Source organism: Saimiri boliviensis, chromosome 2, assembly GCF_048565385.1.
Source record: "Saimiri boliviensis isolate mSaiBol1 chromosome 2, mSaiBol1.pri, whole genome shotgun sequence".
Taxonomy (NCBI): Eukaryota; Metazoa; Chordata; class Mammalia; order Primates; family Cebidae; genus Saimiri; species Saimiri boliviensis.
In genome coordinates this window covers 194758255-194782040 of record NC_133450.1, presented here as the reverse complement: position 1 = coordinate 194782040, position 23786 = coordinate 194758255, and the positions used below count along the sequence as shown (strand labels likewise).

At 37.6% G+C, this 23786-nt stretch overlaps 1 protein-coding gene across 1 annotated transcript in view; it reads left to right on the top strand.

Annotated features, from left to right (window-relative positions):
* Positions 1–23786, top strand: part of GRIN3A (glutamate ionotropic receptor NMDA type subunit 3A) — a 163271-nt gene that overhangs the window by 106570 nt on the left and 32915 nt on the right. Inside the window, exons 4-6 of the mRNA XM_003940103.4 lie at positions 4219–4364; positions 8488–8603; positions 17873–18024. Of these exons, the coding sequence (XP_003940152.3) occupies positions 4219–4364; positions 8488–8603; positions 17873–18024 (414 nt within the window). The remainder of the gene's footprint in view (positions 1–4218; positions 4365–8487; positions 8604–17872; positions 18025–23786) is intronic.

Here is a 23786-nt window from a genome sequence, read left to right as displayed (position 1 = left end):
ACTCGAACAAGAGCAGTGGCAATGTTTGCAAAACAAATCCACGTGGGAGTGAGGTCCCTGTCAGGCTAATAAAATGCTTTCTCTTCTGGAGTCTTATTATTTGCTAACCCAAGAAAAAAACTTTTCATTCTCAGAACCTGAGAACCTTTGCCTTCACAGAGTCGATGAGAAGCTGATGAGCAAACACAACAGAAAGTCATGTAAAGGAAAAATGCAAAGAGCCAGTCCTCCACTGGAATTCTGAGCCCAGGTCTGCAGGCTCCCTGACTCCTTCCACGCTTTGGGAAGGCATAATGTGCTGGTGCACTCTGAAGAGAAAAAAGACCCAGAAAAGCAGGGTTTCACTACGACAGGTCATAGGCCATAAAAGTATTCTCAAAACATAATGTGAAGAAATCTACTTCTGGAAGGAATTCTGTTTCTATAAGATAGAAAGGTATTTTAATTAATGATTCTGCAACGTTTCACCTTAAAGAGAGGGTTTATTTAGAAAGCTTGAGTTATAAGCTATACTGTTAGCATAGTTTGTGCTAAGTGACATGACAAAACTCACCTTTCTCTAAGTTCAAAGAATAGTTATCAATTAATTACTCATCAAGCATTTTCTTAAGCAACTGCACAATGAAAGGCATTAGAAATACAAGGATACATTAATATTATTCTTGTTTACATGGAGCTTCCAGTGAAGAAAGTGAGAGTCTAGGCACTAATCACATGATTACACAACTAAATTTAAAACTGCAACTGTGATAGGTTCCACAAAAGATAGGTATATGTACCATAAGGGTTTACAAAAAAATCTGGCCTATACAATAAGTTAGGGAAGTAATTACTGAACTGAGAGCAGAAGAATGCATATAAATTAAATGAATAAAACAGGACAGAAAAAGAGACTAGATAAAATGAATTAACTCAACAGACAGATACAGACTACTGGCTGGGTGCCAAAGGTCATGATAAGTAACTGTATTACACAATCAAATGAAACTTAGTCTGCAATTAGGGAAAATGGCTGAAGCTTGTTAATTTCTAGTCATGAGAAGTTGATGTTACTTTAACTATCCAAACCTCAGTGTATTAATCAGCAAAGTAAGAAAATAACATCTATCTTGTAAGATTATTGTAAAATTTTGTAAAGCCTTTAGCTCACTGCCTGGCATATAAGTAACAAATTTTGTAATGACCAGACTGAAGGAGTCGGTATGTCCTAGTATCAGAAACAGTGTTCCATGGTTGTCAAAAGCTGAATGCCTTTGATCAGGCTGAATTCAAATCCCAGGTACAATTACGAGTTCTGTGACTTTGGACAAATGACAAACTTTCTGGTCTTCAGTGTCTTTATGTAAGAAGATGATAGACGTAGCTACCTCACATTTCTTGGTAGGATCAAAGGAGATGATGCATGGAAAGGCCAAAGATTGCTTAAATAAATATTTGCCTTTATATTTTGAATGGCCAAGCTACCATATCAGCACAGATAAATAAGTAGTTAATTTTTTAACTGTTTTTGTTCTGGGTAGGAGGGTGAAGTTAGACAAAACCAATGACTTTACATAGAAAATATTGACCTAAGTCTTGAAAAGTTAATAGGTGGTGGACAGACAATGCTGATAAATTTGCCTTGCTCAAGCCATAGGACTGCAATTTGCTACTGTGAGAACAGCCTGGGGGGTTCAAGGCATAAGGATAATATCTTTAAAAGCTTGGTGAGTTCCTTCTAATAAACATCGTCACTTCGGTTGTCATGAGCTAGAATGCAAGATGATATGATAGATAATAGCATATGCTTTGAAATAAGCTAGACATGGGTTCTGAGCCAGTTCCTACTACTTATAACTGCATGATCTTATGCCCATTACTTCACTTCTCTGAGCTTCAGTTTACTCGTCCCTAATAGGAAGTAACAACAGTGCCCTCCCCGTGAAGCTATTATGAGGATTCAGCACGATAATGCATGTAAAGCTCTAAGTCCCATGTTTGGCACATAAGTGTTTAATAAATGTTAAATATTGTTATTATTGTTGATGTGGCATTAAGGTTATGCTGGCATAAAGCATTAGAATTTGTTCAGTGCGTGGAACAATTACATTAAACTCAGAGTAAGTTATGTTACCTACTTAACAGTGGGATACCAAAGAAATACAATGAACAACCAGGCTGTAAGAGATCCTATATGGCAGTAATTGCAGATATTTATCTCTTAGCCCTAGTAACTTTGAGAGCTGTACAGAGTAGGCCTTCAATAAATGTTGAATACATGAATGAGCGATTTATTTCGCTGATTTTAAAATAAAATTTTTTTTCTACTTACAAATATGGTTAAGTGTTTCCACAGATAATCTGTAAATAAAAAATACACTTGTAAATTCAACTCCAGTGGGGTTTCTTCCAAGGTGTGTGTGTATTTGTGTGTGTGTATAATACATATGGGAAATCATAGCATTTAAATAGATGTATATGTATTTAATTTTGATTATACCATATAAAAGCCTTTTTCCACCTGTCATATGAGTATTTGCCTTGTTTTATGAAGCATACTTTATGAACATGATTTATATGTTGCATTACACTCTATAAGAATATGCCATATAATTTATTTAACTATTACCATATTGTTAGACCTTTACTGGGTGTCAAAACTAATTCATCTTCAAATATATGTTATTCGTCACCATATTCAGTGAGTTCTTAATCATTTTCAGGGTAAACAACTTAAAAACCTAATTATTAAAAAACTACTCTGTATTATCTCCCTCCTGGATGAAAATTACAAACACATTTACAAAAACTATTGCCTACTATTTCAGGAGGTTTATAAACTCCATGAAGCCCATCCATAGATTTGTGTCCCCAGGGAATCACATCAGAACTAATTATATAAAATATGTTAATACCAGGCAAAACAAAATTGTGCAAAGACTTGACTATAATTATTGTGGAGATGTATCATCTCTAAAATATTGCTGACCACAGTAATGTGGCCAAATCCCAGTTCATTCTCATTTTTTTAAATAGTCCACACTTTAGATTACACATTAATGCTTCTCTAGAACTTCCATTGAATAGTAATGTTTCGTGTGATCTCTCTTTATTCTCCTTAGTGACAGACAGTCTCTGCAGGACTCCCAATGCACACTCTTTTCTCTTGGTGACAAGGTTTGGCTGTGTCCCCACCCAAATCTCATCTTTAATTGTAGTTCCCATAATTCCCATGTGTTGTGGGAGGGACCAGGTGAAGATAATTGAATCACAGGGCTGTTCTGATAGTGAGTGAGTTCTCATAAGATCTGATGGTTTTATAAGGAGCTTCTCCCTTCACTTGGCACTCATTCTCTCTCCTGCCATCCTGTGAAGAGGTGCCCTCTGCAGTGACTTTATGTTTACTGAGGCCTCCCCAGCCATACAGAATTATAAGTCAATTAAACCTCTTTTCTCGATAAATTACCCAGTCTCAGGTGTTTTTTCATGGCAGTGTGAGAACTGACTAGTACACAAGGTGAGGTGTCTTGCATCCTGGAAACCTATGAAATTATTAGGTCTACTCCTGCCACCCTCCCCTCTGTCACTACAAATTATCTTTCATACCATTCCATTTGAGCAAATATACAGCATGACTCAGCATTGGATAATACAGTTATTTAAAGGAAAGAGAGCATTTTATAATAACGCCAAAAATAAATTCAATAAACAGAATGTAATATAGCATAAAGATAGCTAAACACAAAAGCAATGTAGTCACAGCATTGGGGCAGGTTTATTATAATCTCAGAATGCAAGGTTTTAACTTGGCCTTTGAGTCATTCTAACCAAGGAGTATCATAATCTTTATTATGAATATATCCTGTCTGATATGCAATTTACAATAATGAGACTGATTCTACATGCCAATTTGCACAGCTTCTAAAGAATTCTAATAGGTTCTCAATATAAAACAAAAACAAATGTTTTGTATTTTTGTTTCCATATGCTTGCTTCTAAAGCTAGAACAATTTCTGATGTTAAAAAGCACGTACCCATGTCTGCACATTTCTATGTACATGCTCCTGCCTGTGGGTGTTAGAAAAGTTCTGAATTATCTCAGAAGCAGCAATTTCTTTATAGACTTAAAAAAAGAAAAAATGTTCTGAATTATTATCATTTCAAAGAATTATGGAAAAAATGTTAAAAACAATTCTAAGAATAATTTTTATTTAAGCCTTTTCTTTTTCTCCCTCACAGTTGCATCATCCCTCCCAAGGATTTCGCTTTGGAACTGTCCGAGAAAGCAGTGCTGAAGATTATGTGAGACAGAGTTTCCCAGAGATGCATGAATATATGAGAAGGTACAATGTTCCAGCCACCCCCGATGGAGTGGAATATCTGAAGTGAGTGTCAACCTCTTGGATCCAAAGAAAAATTCTTACTGAAGAGAAGTAATTTAGCTACTGACGTACTGTTTTTCAGTCTCCGAAAATGACAGACAAATATACCCATGTTGCATTCAGTAATATTTTACACTGTGTGAGATCCCAGGAGATAGTGTGAAATAGTGTGTATTTAATTGTGTGGCCTATATTACTTGTGACCTGCATAGTCTCAAGTTGGCAATAGCTTCGTTCAAAGAGCCAGTGGGACCATTAGCATAGCAGATGGTGGGGGAAGTAAATGTTAGCTTCACATCACTTGAGAAAACAATGGTGCTGAAATGATCAAACACACAGGGAATGTGGCCAGAGGATAAAGTGTCCCAAGGTAACCTTTTTCTTTGCAGTGAATATATCTCTAAGCCCATGGAATGCCTCCTCTTGCCACAAGGAAATGGAATTTATCTTGGAGATTTTCTGTAGAAAGGAAATAAGATAGAAGACAATGATTCCCATGCCTGCATTTTTCTCATCAAAATTTATGAGAAGCAATCAAGAGAAATCACATTGCCATGGAAGATTATCAGAGCCTGTAATTCAATGATGTTGAATGTAAAGGCAGACGGTGCAATGATGGGTCTGCTCCATCTAGTTTTCCTGGGAAAAGAGAAAGAATGGTTTCTGAAAAACATGAATGCATGAGGGTGACCAGTCATCTCCCTCCTGATTGAAGGAATCAAGATAATAAAAAACATCCACACTTCCAGTTCCTAGAATTGTGCAGAATCAGGAAACTGGTTTCTCCATGGTCAGCTTCAATAGTCTCCCCGATGGACAGCAAGACCTGCCACCTCAAATTCTTTTTTAAGGAAGAGCAGAAATAAAGAAATAATTTCACGAACATAAGGGTTTTGTCTCTCTCAACAACTTTAGAAATAGGCCACTTAAAATGTTATGGACTCTTAACTCTAGCTCAGAGAAAAAGCCTGTTCTCTCATATTTGCAAAATTCTATATGATGTGAAAGTACTATGAAATGCCACTTTTAATTTTGCAAGAACATCAGCACATTAGAGGCTCTCTCTGACATGACATTTAGAGCCCCTTTGCCTCCCAGATCTTCTTGTGTATTCTCTTCTTCAGGCAAATTTATGGTTGAGAGAAAGAATAAGAAGTCAGGGTAGCAACAGCTTCCAGCTCAGCAGAAATGGCAGACAAACTGGGCTCTGCTGACAGTGTGAAGAAGGATGAGAGGAGCAACTGCTGCAGTCCCCAGCAGTTCCACTTCATGCAGGGCATTCATGTAACCCAGGAGCTTTACCCGAGAAGGCACACATGCCCAGCGCTGGCCCCACCCTAGCCTGAAGAGAAGCAATCTTGAAGAAAGCAGCCACAGATGATGAAGGCCTGGAAGAAGTCCTTTTTTTTTTTTTTTTTTTTTTTTTTGTAATATGGCTAGCAAGTAGCAGAGTGAGGACTAGGACCAGGTCTCTGAATGAAATCCAACCACTGCTTCAGACTTGTCTAGGAACCATGACAGGAGAGTGGGCCATGGAAGGTTAAAGAATAGTCCATGTTCCAGCAACATCTATGTTCCAGTTGGTATCTGAAAGCTAGTTAGAAATGAAGCAACTCCAGCCTCATCCCAAACCTATGGCATCAGAATCTTCATGTTAACAAGCTCCCCAAGCAATTCACTTATTGAGATGAAACTGAAATATAGGCAGAGCTTATCACTAATGCCCTCTCAGCACTTCTCCCTGGGCCTTAACTCTCCACTTTCAGTCTAGTCATTTCCTATGCCCTTAGACAACACTTCCCACAACCACAGTCTTCATGTTACCTCCCTGGCATCCCAGAGCTCTGACCTACAAGGCACAAGCCCTAGTATTGCCCATGCAAGGCAGGTTTCTACATATTGAACCTGTCCTTTCCCTCTCCCATCAAGATTCCCCTGGACTTAATTCTACTCTCTCAGGGCACTGCTTTCTCATTAACAGTTTTCCCAAAAAAATTAATCCATTAATATTCTTATTCATTTTGTTATGTTAATATGTGACTAGTTTTCTTGTGGTGTGTGATATGTATTTTAAAATAATGCCTAAGAAAAGACAGGGCATGATTCTATAATAGAAATAACCATTGGGGGCCCTGCGAACCACAACAGTGATTCATCCAGTCTAGAAGCTACTTGTACCTGGATCCCACTTGGCCATTTCCTCATCAGTGACTCAGGGTCCCATGGGAGTCTGAAAGCTGACTGCTTTTTGCCTTTCATGTAATTGAAATTCATCATAGTTATCTGCACTTTGCAGTCCAAAGTCAAGAGTGGTTATTTAAAGAAGGATACCGGAGAAATTAAGCTTTATGTATTACTGGTTTTAAAAAAACTGAAATGAACCTCATCTTTTTTACTGCCATATTGCTACCACAAATATTTGTGGAATATTGGCAAATGATAATTTGTTGGTTAGCTCTCAAGGTACATTATGATATTGTGGCAGTTGAACTTTGATTGGAGAAACAGCTTTCAGCTCAATTTTTATTTTATTGCCAAGGTTCCATTAAGATTCCTTATCATCAACTCCTAGGAGACAATCCACATCCATCCCGAACCCTTTCTGAAGCTTCCCACTGCTGTAGAGCTGGGTGGTGCTTCATTCTGGTTAAAGTCAAATATGGGCCTCATTGTAACTTAAATCTGATACCCCTTGGAAAAGGGGATGCATTTTAAATTGGGTATTTTACTTATTTGAAGAGTAGGATAAGAAAGCAATGGTCATTGGTACCAAAAAGGGAAGCTGACCTACCAACCAAGTGTCTACACGTGACCCGATCAAAGCCATTTCTGTAAAGATATGTTTCCTGCCCACTGACGAATCTTCTGGTGTGTAGAGATGTCTTTCTCTTTTTGATTTTTTATGAATTCTAGTCATATTCTCCTCTGTTAAGAGGCCACACAGTGTTGAATTAGAACAGCCTCACCCTTAAGAGAGGATCTAAGAGAGAAAGGACTGAGCCCAGGAGGAATAGAAAAGAGTTGTTCTTTTTGCAAAAGACTTGTAATTTTCTACTCTTAGAGTTGTTCTGGTTGGACAACTTGTAAGGGTAGAAAATCTTTCTTTTTTCAAATTAATAAATGTTCTTGCTTCTAAAAAATAAACCTCTACACTTACACAATAAAAAGGACCTGAGATAGTCATCGCGTGAGAGAGAAAGAAGTATAATACAGAGTTCTTATTCTCAAGAAACTTACACTTTAATTGGGGAGATAATACAGTGCACAAAATAGTTTTTTTTCTGGTCTTTACAAAATCCATTCCCTCTTTTTGGTCACAGCATCCTACATTTCTTCATCCCTCTTCTACTCTCAATGATTTATGTGGGGCTTACTCCAGATGACGCCACCCAGCCAATAAGAGTAATAGCCCATTTCCATGGTAACAATATCCAGGGATGGGCTCATGACATAGTCACAATAAAAGCAAATTAGGCCAAGAGTTCTTCTGAAACTTTTCCTGATAGAAAATCCTTTCTTAAATGGATTTATGTCTTTCACCTTTCCAAAAAGAATTGGAAGTGGCTGATAACAAAGAAGCTGTTGCATGTATTTTAGACAGTTATTTCCGTTTAAAACTTCTCCTTCCTTGCCCTCTTTTCAAGTGGAAGCCCTGGTCCCAACACTATCTGTGCAACCTGGTTGAAGTTACTTCAACCCTCTGAGCCCCGATTTCCTCATCTTTTATATCATAGTCATTCTGAGTGATAAAATGTATAGAGAATAATGGAGGCAATGCCTAACAATAAGAAATCACTCTAATGGTATAAGAATGAACCTTCTCTATGCACCTTCCTATTCAATTCAGAGTGGATCTAGCTTTATTGATGGATTTAGAAGTAATGAAAGAAACCAGTAGATAAACCCACTGGAAAAATGTCATACTCTTTCATAAGAGTATCTGTCTCCCCTGGTCTATAGCCTAGAGGTCAGTGAGAAGCCAAGACAGCTAAGTCAGCAGCTAGGTAGGCTGTGCTGCCCTTTCTGTCCAGGTTTCTGTCCCCTCAACAAAAGCCTGCTGTCAGCCTTCGTGCTTCCTTCCCATTAATGAATCATTTTCACTTTTCTCCTCTGGTCTTAAATATAGGAATGATCCAGAGAAACTAGACGCCTTCATCATGGACAAAGCCCTTCTGGATTATGAAGTGTCAATAGATGCTGACTGCAAACTTCTCACTGTGGGGAAGCCATTTGCCATAGAAGGTATTAATCAGTCACTCTTGATTCACTTTTACTTAGGTTGTGCTCAGTTCGCCAACCTAGCAAGTCACAAATGCCAAAGTCAGAAGCAAAGAGCTATTCATCTTCCCTTGTTTTCTTTTTCAACTCATAAGCACTTAGCTATTAAGTTGCTAAAGTTAGGAATTTATTTTTCACCTATTCAACAAATATTTATTTACCCAATTGTTGGGGGGAGAAAATCATTGTTACCCAAATGATCTGGGAGTGGTGGCACAGTGTAAGAGATAGGGAGTTGATTTGAATTTAATCTGGGGTGTGTGTGTGTGTGTGTGTGTGTGTGTGTGTGTAAGCAGGGTGTTTTGTTGCTATGTTGCCCAAGTTGGTTTCCAATTCCTGGCCTCAAGTGATTCTCCCACCTTGACCTTCAATAAGTCAGGGAAATCTTTATTTTCTAACAGCCAGCTACTGTAGCAAATCTGATGGCAAAACTAGAATGATTACATTTTACAACTGGAAGGGCCCCAATATTGATCTAATCCAATCTACTCATTTGATAAACAAAAAAGCCCAAGGACATTACATAACATTTTCATAATTGTCCAATAAGATGATAATACTGGGACTGAAATCTAAAGCTCGTGGTTTTTAAATAAGTGTTCTTCCACTAGTTGAAAAATAAGTAGAAAAATACTTATTCTAGTTTAATGCCCTTTGGGGGTCCCAAACCAAACCTTGGATCCGTGTTTGGGATCTCAGATCTTTTTCCCCACTAGCAGCAATTTTTTCCTTCTAATGTGATCGCCCAATCAATCAAACTTCAGAACCAAAGAAAGATTGCTTTGTCCGTAGCTCCTTTCATTCTGAGTGATGGTCAATATATGGAGCTGATAGTTCAAAGCAGCAAATTTCACATTTTCCAGTTCCCAGCTTCCTTTCCCTGACAGTACCTGCTGGCTCTCAAGATAGCCATGCTCACTTCTCAGAAAACACTTTGGCTTGAAACAATCCCATGGGGGTGCCCAACTGCTATTTCCAGAAATCTGTACTTTCCTGTTTGTTAACTAGGATATCAAGACTATTCTGATTTCAATTTTCCAGCCACAGTTGGTCTCTGTCTCCTCTAAAGGCATCAGCAGATTTTTTTACCTCTGTCTTTGTTTTTGTGATAAATGAGAGTGTTATAGCTGATGCTGTTTCTTCATGTCTTCTCCTATCAGAAATCAGTCCCCTCTCCAGGCAAAGTGACCCCCACCTGCAGCAGGGATGGAACTCAGAAATTTCCGAGAGGCAATTAGCAGTATTGGTCTTCTATTAAGACTACCACTTAAGATAGCAAAGGCAGACAAAGAAAAAGCTAGAAAAGCAAACAACATTCAGTACATAATCCCATTTTTATGTAACAATGGGAAATTTCTCATTTTTTGTAGCATCTAGGGATGTTACATTTTATTTCTGTCCTAGATGCACTGTGTAGCTGAGGTCCCTTCTGCCATTAGGAGCTACTAACAGTGAATCATGTGTATTGGACCTAAGAATGAGGGGCTCCATTTTCCACCTTTATCTTCAGGGGACAACTCTATCTTGTCAAAAGACAGTGGTAAGATGGCTTGTTTGCCTCTGTTGGACCCCAGTGCCAGATGCCACACAATTAACTCCCCACTGGTTTCCTGTTTACATTTCCATCTGTGCTCCTGAGACTTAGCCTCTTGCACTTCCCATCATCTCTAAAAACCACATCGTTTTCAAAGGAGATAGGCACAAAATGGCGAATGGAAGAGCCCTTCCTGCAAGAGAGCAGAAAGACTGCAGGTTTCAATTGAGAGTGTATTATTATCATCGTGAGGTTATTCTCAAAATGGATGGGGCACACATCAGAAAATTTAATTCAATACTGCCCATGACAATAAGTTCATACCCCAAAAACCTAACTCAGTAAAACAGAAAGGGAGGATACATATAAATTACACAAAGCAATGTGGTAGAAATACTAGTCAAAGTCTTGATTGCTACTTTTCTTAAAAATATGAATATATATATATATATATATATATATATACAGAGAGAGAGAGAGAGAGAGAGAGAGAGACTGAGTCTCACTCTATCATCCAGGCTGGAGTGCGGTGGCATGATCTCAGCTCATTGCAAACTCCACCTCCCAGGTTCAAACGATTCTCATGCTTCAATCTCCCAAATAGCTGGGATTACAGGTGTTCACCACCATGCCCAACTAATTTTTGTATTTTTAGTAGAGACAGGGTTTCACCATTTTGGCCAGGCTGGTCTCAAACTCCTGGCCTCAAGTGATCTGTGCGCCTCAGCCTCCCAAAGTGCTGGGATTACAGGCATGAGCCACCTACCATCTAAATAATAAGGCTCAGATTTTAATAAGTTCAAGAAATGTAAATGTTATTAAAGGATAGCATAAAATACTTTTTAAAATTTAATTAAGAGAAATATGAAAATATTTCTCAATATTTCTCTCAAATTATTTATTGAATTGAAATTTAATTTAAATTAATTTAAATTTAATTTAATTGAATCTCAAACCGAAAGAAATATTTTCGTATTTCTCTCAATTAAATTGTTAAAAAATTATATGCTGTCATTTAATAACATTTACATTTCTTGAACTTATTAAAACCTGAGCTTTATTATTTAGACTGCATAGTTATAAAAAACATCATCAAAGCAGTTTATGAGCAACGGTTCACCATTTAGCTTACAAGACTGTTTTAGATGCCTACCCATATCTTTTCACAGGGTCTAGCACAATGCTAGGCATGTAACAATTATGTAATAAATGATCTATTACCTATTAAATAGTTAATTACATTTGAAATAAATACCTAATTCACTCACTTAGGTAGTTAATAGCTTGAATCTATACTTTCCCAAATGTTTAAATGTACTAAGACGTGAGAAAACAGTGCAATTATTCCTTCATGTTGAATGTACCTACTGTCACTCTATATAGCAGTAACACACTAAGTACTATATGTGTGACACACAGTGTAACTACTGCTATGGTTTGAATATTGTGCCTCCCCAAAGTTCATATGTTGCAATCTAATCCCGACGTGATGATATTAGGAGGTGGGACCTAGTGGGAGGTGATTAGGTCATAAAGGTTTCACCCTAATAAATGAAATTAGTTCCCCTAAGAAATAGGCTCAACGAAGCTCACTCGCCCTTTTCAGCATGCAAGGATCCAGCTACAAGGCAACATCTATGAACCAGAAAGCAGTCCCTCACCAGACACCAAATCTACCAGAGCCCTGCTCTTGGACTTCCCAGCCTCCAGAACAATAAGAAATAAATTTCTTTTGTTTATAAGTCACTCAGTCTATGATATTTTGTTATAGAAGCCTGAACAGATGAAAATAACTATTACCCTTCCCAGCTTCACCATTCTATATTTATTTTGACTTAAAAGGAAAAAGTATGGCAAATAAGAGACAGTGGCTCCACACTGAGTTTGAAACCCTTTCATGAGTGCTCATTCGTACTAAAGAGTATATAGCAGAGCAAACCCAAACTGTTAAGGATTTGAAAGCATGTGGAGAGCCTTTGGTTGAATTAAATCCCATATACCAGGGGCACAAATACATATTGTATGCAGTGGAGAACAAAAGCAAGTGTTGAGATAAATGAATACATGTCTCCATTTTGTGCATTGGAGTTAGCTGACAACAAAGCTCAAACGAGGAGAAAGAGTAACGTAACCACACAATAATGATGCCTGACCTTTCTGCCAAAGACCTTTGCCTACTTTTGAGTTTGTTCTTTTACTTGCTTTCTAATAATTATTTAATACAGTGCTTGGAGCACTGGCTTTGGAGTCTGGGTGCTTGGGGCAGGATAAAATTGCTGGTATTAACTGGTAAGCTATTTAATCTACTCCTCAGGTTCCTCATCTGCATAATGGGGAGATGAACAGGAAATTTGTGATAGAATTGTTGTGAGGATTAAGTAATACATACAAAGCATGCACTGTAGAAACTTGTTTGGCTCATAAGAAGTGCTCAACAAATTATTATTATATAGTATATTGAATTAATAAATTGAGACCAATTCAGCATAAAATTCTTCTAGGATAGTCTCCCTAAGTTTCAACTCTCCCACACATTTCTCTCCCCACTTTGATGTAGTGAGGCTAAGGGAAACCTATTTTATAGTCTCTTTATAGTTGGGACCATTACAATATGTTCTCAACCATTGTCCCAGAGTAGCTAAATATGGTATTCCAAGGACAGACTGCAAAACTGAATAAATCCTTCTCCCTGAAGCCTTTTTAACCCTATCTGAGATGCTATTTTCAAAATATCTCCTTTCCAACCACATTTCAGGAAGATTCTTTTAGTCTATGAATTTCAAACTATACATTTGCTAGCCAAAATATTTCCACCACTTTTAGCTGAGTAAAGCTGATTTATCCATGGTTAAGAGATCAGGATTCTACTCTGAAAATTGTTCTCTTGGGCTATTAAGCTGTATCCAATTTCCAGGATGCCTGATGCTTTCATCTTTAGAGTTGAAGGATTCCATTTTGCTTCATCCATCAACCACAAAATAGTCAACCCTGTCTTTATGGCAAAGCCACGTTTCTAATAATAACAAAAGCAACTCAGGCTGCTAAGTTGAGTCAGCAATTTAAAAATAAGAATTCTTTGATCAATGAACACAAGCAAATTTGAAAAGCAACTGTTAAGTGGGGACAGAAATAAAACCCTCAAGGTTTTACTATTTTATGTTTCTGAATAAAATGGATTTTTATCTCTTTTCACAAATAACTCCTCTCATCATCACATAATTTATTTTCCTATTTTTCCCTCATTCCATGTTCATAGTTTGTTTTAATTAGCTAAAAACAGTTATTATTGCTAGAAATCATTAAAATATCAATTTTCAATACATTAAAATAGAAATGTTAAAGGAATAGTAATCTATTTTTAGCAACCAGCTGCAAATTGACCTCAACATGATCGAGTGGAGTGATTTAATATTTATTATTTCTTGTGTAACAATTTTTATAAATGTCTGAAAACTCAACATTTTCATTAGGGAATTTTAGTGCCAAAATTCTATTCTTAGAATATGTAGATTTATCATAAGCATGAAATTCAAAATTTTTTGAGTACTCAATATATTTTTATATTATTATTATTATGGTTTTTTTTAAATTGCATTTTAGGTTTTGGGGTACATGTGAAGAACATGCAAGATTGTTGTATAGGTACACACATGGCAGTGTGATTTGCTGCCTTCCTTCCCCTCAGCTATATCTGTCATTTCTCCCCATGCTATCTCTCCCCACCTCCCCACCCCTCATCCCTCCCTCATTTCCCCTCAACGGATCCCAGCGTGTAGTGCTCCCCTCCCTGTGTCCATGTGTTCTCATTGTTCAACACCTGCCAATGAGTGAGAATATGCGGTGTTTGATTTTCTGTTCTTGCATCAGTTTGCTGAGAATGATGGTTTCCAGGTTCATCCATGTCCCGACAAAGAACACGAACTCATCATTTTTGATGGCTGTGTAATATTCCATGGTGTATATGTACCACATTTTCCCTGTCCAGTCTATCATCGATGGGCATTTGGGTGAAGTTCAAAATTTAAAACTTTCTTATCATATACTTTTGTCTTATCTACCAAAATATCAGGATCAAGAAACAATTCAAGATGACATCTCTCATCCTCTCCTCTGGTACCAATTTCTTGTTCCTATGGATTTTCACAGAGCTTCGTCCATCCTCCTCATTGTGCCCTAGGCATTATATTTTATCTTTTTTGAATTCAAATTGGTAACTTAATTCATTTAGTAACTTTAAGTTGGTAACTTAATTCATTAATTTTTGAATTAAGTTGGTAACTTAATTTAAGCTGTTTTAACTTGGTAACCTCCAGAGCATATGAAGGAGTGCCTGACACAGAATAAGCACTCAATGCAGGTTTATGGAATTAATAAATGAATACATGAGCAATAAGTGATTATCAAATGAAAAAAAAAATTCTGCCATGATTACATTAATGTAGGTTGGAATGATTAGCTTTCAGAGGGTTTTAGGAGAAACAATATAATTAGTGAGTGTTCTTGCTAGTGAATTTTCCCATATATAATCACATATAAGTTAGAGCTGTTTTCACACTATTTCTACATAACATAGAAAAGTTTATAAGTAAAATCTGACTGTGAACAATGTGTATTTGTGTTTACTAGAAACAAACCAACAGTTTAGATGATTGTGTTTTTTAAATGAATTATCTGGTTACATCGGTGTGCATATAGTGTTGGGGCCTGCATTAAATGGAAGGAAATAAGTATTTCTTTGATGTGGTCACATGTTGTAATGGACATGGTAAGAAGAGCATTGGTTTTAAAATCAAATAGATCTACTTTAAAATGCTGGCTTTGCCAACTACTAGCTGTGTGACCTTGGAAGTTTATTTATTCAATCTTTAAGTCTCCAAGTAATACACACTCTGGTGTCAGTTCATGTAGGAATACATGCGGAACAGCGCTTCGCACACAGCAGAGCTCAGTATGTCCCAGTACTTATTATTAGAATCCAAGGATGATTTAACTGAACTGTGTGCCCCAATCTGTTGCTGTTGTTGTTGCTGCAAACTATGGACCAGGAAGGAAAAACACATTGATATTCCACAAACCTGGCTAATTATCTGAACCATCATCCCACTCCTACCAGATAGCAGCAAGTCCTTCTACACTTTGTTCTTACATGGCTCAGTTCTCCCTACAGCATCTATCTCAATTGTAATGAAATAATAATTATGCTGTGTATTGCTTATTATCTGCCTCCCCAGTAGAGTGTACATCCCATAGCAGCAGAGATCACAACTACCTTGGTCACTGCCAAATGCTGACTGCTTAACATGGTGCCTATTTACTTATTTCTTGGATAAATGAATGAGTGAGTGAATAAATGAATGTGTGAGTCAGTGAATCAGTGAATATTATGATATACTTGTGCCTAGTATTGTGCATGATGTGCAAATAAGTACTGAATAAATGTTCGCGCAGTTGAATTGGCAACTGCATTCATTATGTTTCTAAAGAAAACTGATTACTTCCTTCTAATAAATTACCCATTATTTTTTAAAATGTTATTTAATAATAACATCAGCAGAATAAAAAGCTACCCATCCAAACTCTTTTGTTATCAGTTCTGCCTTTCAAACCAAAACTACTAGGCACAAAACAGGCACTCAAAATAGATCTTTGAATGGAAAATGCTAATCATGCTTTTGACATTCTCATCATTTTCTTGACTCCCTATTGTTAAGGAACAAATAATATTATTATCAGAAAAAAATACAACCCATTAAAACTCAGGTTTTTTTCTGCATTATTTCATCTCTTTTATTGGTTATACACACCTCAAGCCTTATTTTTTTAAAGAAAAAGATTGTGTATCTGCATTTAAAAAGGAACAAAAACCAGTGTTCTTGAAATTGAGTCCTAAGATAGAATAATTATAGGAGGTATTTGTTTCTATTAAGTATCTTCAGATGCTTGACAACCTTTTAGTCTTTTATCCATGAAAAAATAACTAACTATATTTTTATTTTATCTTCCTCAATCATGTTGAAGCACAAAAAAAAGTTGTTTTTTTCTTGTTTTTTGTTTTTTTTTACTAATCTGTCCAATAGCTAAAACAAAATGTAGTTAATTAGCCTCTTTGACATGGCTCATCAAAGAGATTAACAATATAGTAACATTTGGAAAGCAAGTAAAGCCACACACTGTGAGGATAAAGTCTAAGCTGATTAATAAAACTCTGACAACAAATTAACTTCATCTTTATGTTCCTCCCTCATTCCTTCCCCTGCTTCCCTTGCCCTGCATTACCACCTTCCATTTATCATATCCTTGTTATTTTTTTTAATAAGTATTATCACTGGCTGGGCACATGACTCATACCTGTAATCCCATCACTCTCGGAGGCTGAGGTGGGTGGATTGCTTGAGCCCAGGAATTCAAGACCAGCTTAGGCAACATGGCGAGACCCTATGTCAACAAAAAATACAAAATTAGTCAGTCATACAGTGTGTGCCTGTGGTTTCAGCTACTCAGGGGGCTGAGCCAGGAGGATCACTTGAGCCCAGGAGGTCAAGCTTGCAATGAGCCGTGATAGCACCACTGTACTCCAGCCTGGGCAACAGAGCAAGACCCTGTCTTTAAAAAAAAAAAAAAAAAAGGATTATCACATATATATGCATATATATGTATTCCTAAAACTGTATTGTGTTGTTTTGAATGTTTTAATATTTACACAATGAATTTACCTGCTGCAAGCAATCTTCTGGAATTTACCTTTTTCATTCAATGGCATATTACTAAGGGTCTTCCATATCATTGCATCTAGTTCTAGTTCATATAGTTTTGATTATTAATATTCCATCTGTGCAAATAGTCCACAGTTTCATTATTCATTCTCTTGTCAAAGAGCATTTGGGTTGTTTCCAATTTTTGCTATCATGAACAGTTCCTCTAAGAACATTTTTATACACATCTCCTGGTATGCCTGTGGAGGAGATCTTTGAGAATGGACTCAGGAACAGAATTGCTGGTCTTAAAATATGTAAATGTTCAATCAAACAAAATACTACCAAACTGCTTTCCAAAATGGTTGTATCGATTTTCAGTTTGTATTACAGCAAGCAATATATAATCTTATTGATCCTTATCTTCTCTAAAACTTGGTATTACCTCTTATTTATTTATTTTTGGACAATTTAAGTTGGTTTTTACAAGTTCCTATTGATGTTTTAGTTCTTGTATTGTTTATTTACATGGTCTTATTATGTTATTCAAAAATAAAAAATAAATTTAAAAATGTAAGAGAGGGTCATGCATTAACAGTTATAAGAGACTGTCATTAACAACAGACCATGATTAATCCAGTTTCGTATATTTAAGTTTCAGAAGAGGGGTTCTGGAAGAGATAGAGAATCCTAGCCCTGATAAAGACCTCAAAATTGCCTCAAAGAAATATCTTAAAGGGAAAGGCAGAAGATCTTAAAATGTTTCACTAATACACTGTGCACAGCCCATTCCTCTCCTTTTCTGACTCAATTTATCTACTCCGATATACCACTAATTTAAGGGTAATCATGACTAGGAATGTCTTTGAGTGCTTTGAAAAAACGTTGATGAAAGCTCATCACACCCTTTTTTTAGGTCTGATAGCAGTAGCACACAAGTATGAACTATGGTGGCGATCTCTCAGGAAGAGTGTAAAAAATTCATCAGAGATTGTATTTTCTCCTAGGATACGGCATTGGCCTCCCACCCAACTCTCCACTGACCTCCAACATATCTGAGCTAATCAGTCAGTACAAGTCACACGGGGTTATGGATGTGCTTCATGACAAGTGGTACAAGGTGGTTCCCTGTGGCAAGAGAAGCTTTGCTGTCACTGAGGTATGGAAAGACTGCTGAAATGGTGACATGTTGTATAGCTTTGCCTCAGAAGACATAAGGAAATGCTGTTGCTTGTGTCTCATGATCCAGGTTATTGCATTTACTAGGCTTTTACATAATATTTGGAATACTTTTTACTTTGCCCAAGAAGTGCCAAATCCTATAGGAATTTACAGGGAAGCGGGTTTGTCTTAGATTTAAATGTCATGCTATTTTGGTGAGTAAATATCTAAATTTCTACTTTTCCCCATAACCTATATCCACAAGTACAGAAGAAATGCCATTTTTCAGCAATAGTATCTGAGACTGACATGAATTACAGCAATAGTATCTGAGACTGACATGAATAGTGTTTGATTTAATCTTTAATTGTTGGACATGATGCGTACTTCAAAATCTCCTGCAAAATCTAATCAAAACTTTGCTAATTTGCCAATGGTGACCACTTAAAGTCTTTGCGAATGGAGAAAGATAGACATACCTTAGCAAGTACTTCTTAGATTACAGAGTCATAGATTTTTAAAACTGAAAACAAGCAAATCCCTTCTTCTATAGTTAGGAAAACCCTCAGAAGCTAGGAGAGAAGCATAAAACAGAGATACTCAGTGGAGCCAGAGATACTCAGCTGCTTCTCCAAGGCACACAAATAATCAGAATCTGTTTCTTTCTATTGCAATACTCTGACTTTACAATGTAATTAGAAAGAAACCTACAAAATAAGGCAGAAAATAAGAGACTGGAAGGTATAACCAGAGCCACAGGCTCCAATATTTCAAAGAGAAGCCAAATATACCTGAACAAGGTCAGCTTGACAATTTAAAAAACAACAACAACAACAACAACAACAACAACAAAACCACCTAAAGCCAAGAATAATGGCTTTAAATAGTCTCTACTTGCCAAGAACTCCCAAATTTGCATTTCAACACAGACTCATCTTCCCGGATCCAGACCATATATCCACCTTCCTATTTGACGTCTCCACTTGAACATCCTCCAGGTATCTCAAATTTAACTTGTCTTAAGCTGAACCCTTGATCTTCCCTCCTAAATCTATTTTTCCTCCTGTGCCTCATATCTTGGTAATGGCACCTCTGGCCATCTAGTTACTCATTCTGGAAACTGGCAGGATCCTTAATGCCTCCCACATCACATCTTCTGCATTCATCAACAAGCCATGTCTTTTCCTCCTATAAAATATGCCTCAAATATGCCCATTTATTGTCATCTCCACTGTTGTCACTGGAGTTCAAGCCATCATTTGTCACCTGGATCAATATAGAAGTCTCCTAACTGGTTCTCTGCTTTCACTCCTGCCCACTCAAATTGGTTTTTCACATGGCAGACCATTCTTCTGCTCAGAAGCCTGCAGTGGCCTTCCATGTTAATGGGAAAAAATCTCTTAGGTCTACAATGCCCTATGAGACCTGGCCCTGCCCACCTCTCAGCCCCACCCCATGCCACTTTCCTCCTGGCTTCCCTGTACATGCTGTTGCCTCCTCTTCCTCAAATACTTTATCCTCTGACACTTGCTTAGCTGAATCCTTTATGTTAGAAACTCCCAGCTGAATTCTGGGAGTCTCAGACTCTGATAATCCCAGACCAATATGAATCATATCTCCCTTTATAATCTCATCTATCTCACATTATTTCACAGCACTGGTCATCATTTTTAAATTATATTATTTTTAAGCATATACTTAATTGGGTTTTTGTTTTAGTGTATCCTTTCGTCAAACTGGAAGAATTTGGTGAGGGGCAAAGATTTTGTTTACAATTGTACTGTCAATGTCTCATATATAGTAGCATTCAGTAAGTGATTATAGAATAAGTGAGTTAGAGAAATTGGACAGCATACCTGAGAAAAAGTCGGGGAGCAGAAGGTAAAAGCATAAATCGGGAGTGAAAATTGGGAGTGAAATTGGTAGTGTACCAGGACAAATAGTGTCCCCGCCAAATTAATATCTACCTAGAACTTCAGAATGTGACCTTATTTGGAAATAGGGTCTTTGAAAAGGTAGTTAATGAAGTTAAGATGAGGCCATGCTGTATTTAGGTAGGTCCTAAATTCAATGATGGGTATCCTTATAAGGAGACCCTGTGGAGAGACACACAGGGAAAAAGTCTACATGACAACAAAGGCAGAGACTGGAGCATGCGGCTACAAGCCAAGGAAACGCAGCAACCCTCAGAAGCTAGGAGAGAGGCATAAAACAGGTTGTCCCTCAGAGCCTCCAGACAAAACTAACCCAGCTGACACATTGATTTCAGACTTCTGGCCTCCTAAATTGTGCGGGAATAAATTTCTGTTGTTTTAAGCCACAAAATTTGTGGTAATTTGTTACAGCAGCCCTAGGGAACTAATACAAATAGATGATAGCTATCTAGATGATAAGGACAAAATGTAGGTAGGTAGGTAGGTAGGTAGGTAGGTAGGTAGATAGATATAGATAGATAGATAGACAGATAGATAATGCAAGCTGGTCAATGTCCTTGGTAATTAAGTTTACTTCTGATTTTCCTGGAAGCCATGACAGGTAGGAATATAAGATGGGTTGGAAATGTTTTTTTAATTTCCAAAAGAAAAAGAAGTTAATCTATTTTAAGTTCTAGATTCTAAAGTAATTCTTTTTGAAAAAATGACATTGAGTAACAGAGCTAGCAATGTTTACAAGATGCAAAAACATTTCTTCTCTAGATAATTGTTATATTGATTAAACATTTGAAGGAAGCACCGAGGAAAATGGGGACTCAGGGAGCTAGCATGTTCTGTTTCCTACGACGCGATAGAAACTGTACAAGGAAGGCTAACTTTGGTTCTCACTACAGCCCTGTAAGGCAGACATTTTTATCTTTATTTGGAGAGATTTGCATGGCTTTTCCTAACTTGAGCCTATACCAGTCAATTGAGTTAAGTCAACCAAGGAAACAAACCAACCAACCAATTGCCTGACCTGTGCCAATCGCTGGTGTTTTCTATACCATTGGAGCTGACTCAAGTCAACATATTCAAGGGATTCCAAATTAACAGCAAGACAAGGCTAGGTGCAGTGGCTCATGCCTGTAATTCCAGCACTTTGGGAGGCCAAGGCAGGCAGATCATTTGATCTCAGGAGTTCAAGACCAGACTGGGCAATGGAGTGAGACTCTGTCTTTACAAAAAAGATTTTTATTTAAAAAAAAAAAAATTGGAGCAAAACACTAATATGAAAGGAGCCACCCAATCCTGTCCCCAGAGCCAGCAGTACCAAATGATTTTAACCTCCCTGATCACATGCAAGGCTCTAGGGTATTGTCATTTCAGAGGATTATCTGACCAAGACATCAGCTGGTGGAACCATCTGACTCCTAGGTGGAGGAGGACCTAAGGACACACAGCTCTGCAGACTCAGAACCTAACTCTACCTGGACACACAGAAGGGAACACACTATTGGAGACTTACCAACACAATCATTAACATAAACCTATGTTAAATTTATTCCAAAGTAAAAATACCTAACCTAAAATAAGATACATTTGAAGCCATACATTTCTGGATTTGAATCCTGTCTCTACCAATTAACAGCTGAATTACTTAATGCTCTTAAGTCTGAGTCTCCTCATCTGTGAATGGGTATGATAATACCTGCCATGTCATCTGTTCTGAGAATAAGAGATCATTTATGGAAGCATATCACAGTGAAGAATAAATAATAGAAGCACTCATTCTTCCTCTCCCTACATCAGGATATCTTCAGGTATCTTTCTGTGGCTCTTTTTAAAGTGAAGAAATAGTCCCAAGAGCCCTCCATTACATTTCCTCATATTTCATTGGCCAAACTTATATCTTCTGCCTGTGTCTAAGCCAATCAGTGGTGAGGGAATGGGTTCGCCGTGATGGATTAGGCCAATCATAACTGATCTCCTGGAATTGGCAATTGCACAGCCTCCCTTGAAACACAGGGTCACATCGAGATGTGTGAAGACCTAAATAAAAGCAGGATTCCCTTAGGAAAGAGGCGACAGAAGAATGGGTATTGAATAAGCAACCAACAACTTCTACTCTCTGTAGACTTTGAAAGCTGCTTCTTCTCCCACCAGCCATCTGCACAATGAGGTATTTGGATTTTATCATCTGCAAAGGTGCTCCCAGCTTTAATACAGTGATTCTGACTTCCCTTAATATTATCGTAAAATATGAATATTCAATATTCTATACAGAATATAATGGTTAGAAACATGGGCTTTGGAGACAGTTCTAGATATGAATTCCTGCTCTACCAACTGTGATAACAGAACATGGTACTTGAGCATTCTGAGGCTCAGCTTCTACAAACTGGGGAGCTAGTCATACATACTTTATAGGATGGTGGTAAAAATGAAATTCAATAATGCTTTTCAAATATTGAGCATATTCCTAAATATGATAAGCACAAACTTACCCATGTTCTTAAGGATTATGACATTTCACCATATATGTTACAGGGCTATATGGATTTATCAGCAATTTCAAACAAAACCAAATTAAGTGTAGACAAAAAAAAAGATGTTTTGAAAAACAAGTATCAGTGAAAGCTATAGACTGTTGAGATGATACATCTAAAATACAGCAAAGTTTTTTCAGTTGCACTTTTTAACAGGCCAAATTCAAGGGAAAGGCAGTTGGGAAATTCTAGATGGAGTCAGCTGGACGCATTGAATCATAGACTAATAGCAGGATCAAGTTGTGCTTCTCAAGGCAACTTTGGGCGCACATTCCAGGTCATCTACATGTGAAAGAGAACGAGGAATGAGAAGAACAAAGGGAAGTTATGTCCTTATTGGAACATCAGAGACAGAAATAAAAGAGAGTTCTGGTAACATTAGCGTGTGTAGCTAGAGGAAGGCCACATACACAGAGCACTTCTTCCTCAGGGATGGTGGTCTGCTGTATGGTAAATCCTGGTCTATGGAATAGGAAGCTATTTTGTAAATGATGCTTACCTGGGTACATTTAAACAGCAGTACATATTCTTGTATGACATTTTTGTTTTGAACTACCTAAGACAGAATTTCAGGAATGTCCTCATAGAACCTAAAGATAAAACATGATTAAATGAAACCAATCTTCAGTTCATTGACTGAGCTTGGCCTCCTCTGCACAAAGACCCTCTGCCTGTTAGATTCCCCATTGCTCAATACACTAAGCCTCCGACTGCTCTTTTCTTCTCAACTTTCTCCCAGAAAAGGTCAGAAGAAGAAAGTGTACTTACTAATGCTTCGCTTGCCATCTCTTTGGCCTCAAATGTCATACACCACTAGGCTGTGCTAGTGTGGGCAACCAGGATTAGCTTTGAAATCAGACAAGCCATCCTTGACGCTTACGTCAACTACCAACTTACCTTTGGCAGGTGTGTTAATCCAGCTCAGCTTTAGCTTCTTCATCTCATCAGTGGCTCTTGGGTGGAGTAAATAAAATGACTGTATCATCCACACGGCCCTCCTCCTTCTTCCTGCCCAGGGGAAGAAGTACCCGGCACAGTGCGACAGAACCAGGCATATACTCTGGATAGATCCCCTCCCAGCGGGTGCCCCTGACCCCTGAGGATGCCATTCTTCAGTTTACTTTTTACCTTACCTTCCATTTTGCCAGTGTCATTCCCTGTGTATGTCTGTTGCTAAAGAGCAATTAAACGCTTTCTTTTACTCTGAAGGAAGAGTTCTAATTTAGATAACAAATTCTACAGTGACCTAGTCATCAAATATGAAAGGTACCTCTTTTCCCCATTTCTGGCAGTTGGAC